Here is a 4,181-nt window from a genome sequence, read left to right as displayed (position 1 = left end):
AAGTTGCAGCAGTGGCGGCGGCTTCTAGCTTCGCCGAAGCGAAGGCGTCCTGGATCGCGGAGAAGCCTCGGGGCTCCGGAGGAGTTCTCACCTACATCGTCCACATGGGACGACTCGGGAACTCAACTCCTACCCCGGGCAGCTCACCTATCCCCTTATGCCCAGGGGAAGGGTATCAAGCCGTTTGACAGCTGATGCTGGCTGTCAAAACGGCTTTTACGCTGAAACAGGCGGGAGGCAGCAAACAGCTGCGTCCGACGAGGTCGCCTGCCACCGGAAGTTCCCACCGGTTCAGCTTATTCCCCTCCACCGCTACTTTTCTAGGATGGTCGCGTACCACCTGCCAGGTGCCAATGTACCACAGGTGGTACCCGTACCACTGGTTGAAAAGTCCTGATCTAGACAGTAGGAGAAATTGAAATCTTGACTGCCATTTGACTGTTTACTCAGAAATAGAAAATAGCTTACTTTAAATTTTATATCTTTGAATTTAATTATCTAAGTTTGCAAACTGAAATATCAACCCTGCCTACATGTCTGTCTCTTTTGTGAAGAAAGTTCTACAAGTATTCTAAAACTGAAATAAAAAAATGCATGTCAAGCATATATTAATTAAATCAAAGGTTATAAAAACAAAAGATCATTTTCTATTATTGGATTATGATAGAGATAATTTGTATCTAGGTTGCCCAAAAAGAATGCCTCAGAAGCACACTAGCCTCGTGATATACATTTCCAACCCTATAAAAGAGCAAAAAAAACCACAAACCCAAGCAAAACCACAACTGTCATACCCATATTGTCATTAAAGGTTGTGTTGCATCGAATTGGTCAGGTGAAAACTTGACTTTCAAACAGACCACAGTGAATAAAAGTTTAGGGAATCCAAAGTTAGATGGAAAATGTACAAGTCTCTTTTCACGGTAATGCAAGTCCATTTACAACCAGATCCTCCTTACAAGTAATATCAGCTAACAGCCTTGATATTCCTACACTGTCTAAAGTTATCATTCTATCCCTGTTCCTTTCATTGCCCCCCACATCACAAGCCCAGCACCCTGGCATTCAATATGGAGACCAAGTGGTCTCCCACTCTTGCCTGCAAACCTACCAGTTTACCTGAGGTGGCTTTCATTTGTCTAATCACAGAGAGGATAATGACATGTTAGTTTCTGCTACCACTTCTGATTTATCAAATAGCCCAATGACATTCTAGGGCAAAAGTGGAAAAATTGTTTTGGACAGCACCACCCTAAAGAAACAACTTATAGGGATCAATGGCAAAATGTTCTCTGTCAGGAATGGGAGCTTAATGGCAATGTTATTTATACTTTATGGAAAGCCATAGCCCTCAAAATGATGCCGAAGATCTGATGGAAGAGCACAGGACATTCTGATATAGCCTAAAAGGTATCTTGAGAAACACCTTGTAGAAAGGGGATATGGGCAGTGAATTCATAATGTCACTGGAATTTGCACAAGGAAATTTCAGTCCAGTTTTGAGAATAATTCAAAATAGTACAAGAGGCTTAAGGCATCCATTTTTTGATCTTAAAAATTCCACATCTGCTAAACTTCTTTATTAAGAAAAATAAGAGGATAATGCCAGTTTATACCTTAAGATAAGCCATAACCCACAACACTATGACAAAAACTTAAGCTGCTCAAGATATGCTGTTAGGCTCATAGGACTTCCCAATACACAACATGTGGATTATGGTTGCCCAACCCTATCATAGAGAAATAACTAGATAATGTTAGCCCCTAAAAAGAGGGTGAACAAGATCTACATGCAGAGTCAGGCTGCATTATGCAAACCACAACAAGTGCTCAAAAGTATTGTTGTTTTGTCTTCAGGTATTTGCTATATTAAAGACAAAATAGCAGAAATATTTTTTTATACAAGCTTTTTAAAGAAAATTTGATTACCTGCCAATGTGTTACATTGTAGACCCTACATTGATTGGACAGCTATTCATAGAGGATATCCCTAAAAAGCACTGGTTTTTTTTTAATAACTCTTCAAAAGAAGACCATCCTCTGAATGGTTATGAGAGGATAATGACATGTTAGATTTGAGCCAGATTTGAGTGGCCTTTTCAGCAGCATGAGCTATAACATTAACCTGCTGGCTTTTCAGGAAGAAGAGCAATATGAAAATAAAATTAATCATCACTATCATGCATGTTTACGTAAACAAAAAATCTGCCCAAAATTTATCTGAAAATAAGATAATCAGTGAAAGTTATGCTTAAAAAATAATTCTATAGTTATGTTTCAAAAGGTTTAATATTGGGGAAATCTATTGCATCCTAGAAATCTCATGTCAAAGAATAAAAGCAGGACCATTTTTATTTTAAAATTAATAATTATAAGGCAATGTATTAATAGCTATATCAGTTAAAAGATGCATGCATACAAAGGACATCTGTGTTAGAAAACACAGTGAATGAGTGCTGCTACTTTTTATTCCATATTTTTCTTAAAACTGTTAAAACACAACGGATGAGAATATTGTTCTTCTAAAACCAAGAAGCATTCACTCATCATGCTAAGCCACAATATAGTTTGCTTGGTTTTGGCTTAGTATGTTGTATAAATCCATGCAATGGTGGCTTCTTCAACAATCATAATTAAATAGCCAGCAGTCTTCATGCCCCAAGTCAGTATCGAAATAGAGAGCTTCAATGAAAGGAAACTCCTCTGACAATCCTTCTAACACAGGATTTTTTTCTCTGCAACATGGATATCCCAAGTGGAGGAGGGAAGGCAAGACAGGGAACAAGTGATGAAATGTTTGCTGTGACATGACATAAAAATGCAACTTACAAGTTGTCATTGACTTATGACCGGTTGCTTAGTGACCATTTGAAATTGTAACAAACCTTTCCCCCCAGTTCCAAATTTCCAACTGCCCCCATGGGATCATGTGGCTGCATTTTGAGTGCTTGGCAATTGGCCTGCAGTTATGATTTTTTTTGCAGGGTCCTAAGGTCATATGACAATTTATGACAATTTTGCCGAAAATGGGAATTTACTTCCAGTTTTTGCAAAATGTTCTTTTAACAACTGCAACATTCCTTAAACAATTGCAGTGTTTATTTAATGACCACCACAAAAAAGGTCATAAAAATGAGTCTGGTCAGATGACTCATTTTACAACCATCACAACTTATTACCATAATGGATAAGCTCCATTAAAGTCCTATGTCGAGAACCATCTTATAGACTTGCATCGTGATATTAACAACCGCAAGTCATCATTCTGATATAATTTAATTTTGCTGCCTATGCTGTCTAAAACAGAGTATTCAGTCTCACACAACAGACATATATTTCCATAAAAAATATCCTCAAGGGAAGTAGACAGCACATACAGTGAGCATTTCATCTTACCTTCCTATAGGTCCTAAGTCTCCCGAATCTTGACTTCCAGCTTCACTGGGGGTGCTCACTGATTTCGGAGAGGGAGACATAGGGGTTGGGACTAAATAATGAAAATAACAGGTATCCCATGTTAAAACATGCAATGATTGCATTGATGTAGAGCACCGTCAAGAAAATTATAAACCGGGATCCAAATTAAAAAATGATTGCACATGCAGGAAGATTTTAAATGGTGAAAACAGGAGGACAAAGGAAAGAAATTAGTCAGTTCTATATAAATTTTAGGGAGGTTTAAACTGGCCCATGTACTGTGTTAATATCAGCACCCAATTTTTTATATTAAAAAATTAAAAGTCAAGGTTGACTCCAAGTAGAACTGATTTTTCAGCATGGGCAGTCAGTTGGAATTTTTTTAAATAATTTTGTTTTACCAAAATTAGGGCTTAAATGTTTTTGTTGCTACTTAAAAATGAAATTATAATGGACAATTCTGAGCAAAAAACTAAAAAAAAAAGGCTTGCAATTTTGAAATCTTGAAATCTGGGACTTTGCTGATTGGATCTATTGGATTTAAACTTTAACTGTGAGTGGGGAGGTGATTCAGCTTTAAAAGCAACTGGGACCTTGCTGATTGGATCTATTGGATTTAAACTTTAACTGTGACTGGGCAGGAGATTCAGCTTTAAAAGCAACTGGGACCTTGCTGATTGGATCTATTGGATTTAAACTTTAACCGTGAGTGGGCAGGAGATTCAGCTTTAAAAGCAACTGGGACCTTGCTGATTGGATCTATT

At 37.8% G+C, this 4,181-nt stretch overlaps 1 protein-coding gene across 4 annotated transcripts in view; it reads right to left on the bottom strand.

Moving 5' to 3' along the window:
• DYNC1I1 (dynein cytoplasmic 1 intermediate chain 1) overlaps positions 1-4,181 on the bottom strand; it is a 187,649-nt gene that overhangs the window by 175,556 nt on the left and 7,912 nt on the right. For 2 of the 4 annotated variants that reach the window (XM_015811581.1, XM_015811582.1), the window contains exon 3: positions 3,397-3,538. In XM_015811581.1, the coding sequence (XP_015667067.1) occupies positions 3,397-3,538 (142 nt within the window). The remainder of the gene's footprint in view (positions 1-3,396; positions 3,539-4,181) is intronic. The other 2 variants (XM_015811583.1, XM_015811584.1) reach the window with 1 other exon arrangement.

The sequence above is a fragment of the Protobothrops mucrosquamatus genome, unplaced genomic scaffold (assembly GCF_001527695.2).
Source record: "Protobothrops mucrosquamatus isolate PMUCROS unplaced genomic scaffold, P.Mucros_1.0 scaffold45, whole genome shotgun sequence".
Lineage (NCBI taxonomy): Eukaryota > Metazoa > Chordata > Lepidosauria > Squamata > Viperidae > Protobothrops > Protobothrops mucrosquamatus.
Note: the sequence above shows the minus strand (reverse complement) of the source record. Positions and strands in the feature narration are given on the sequence as shown.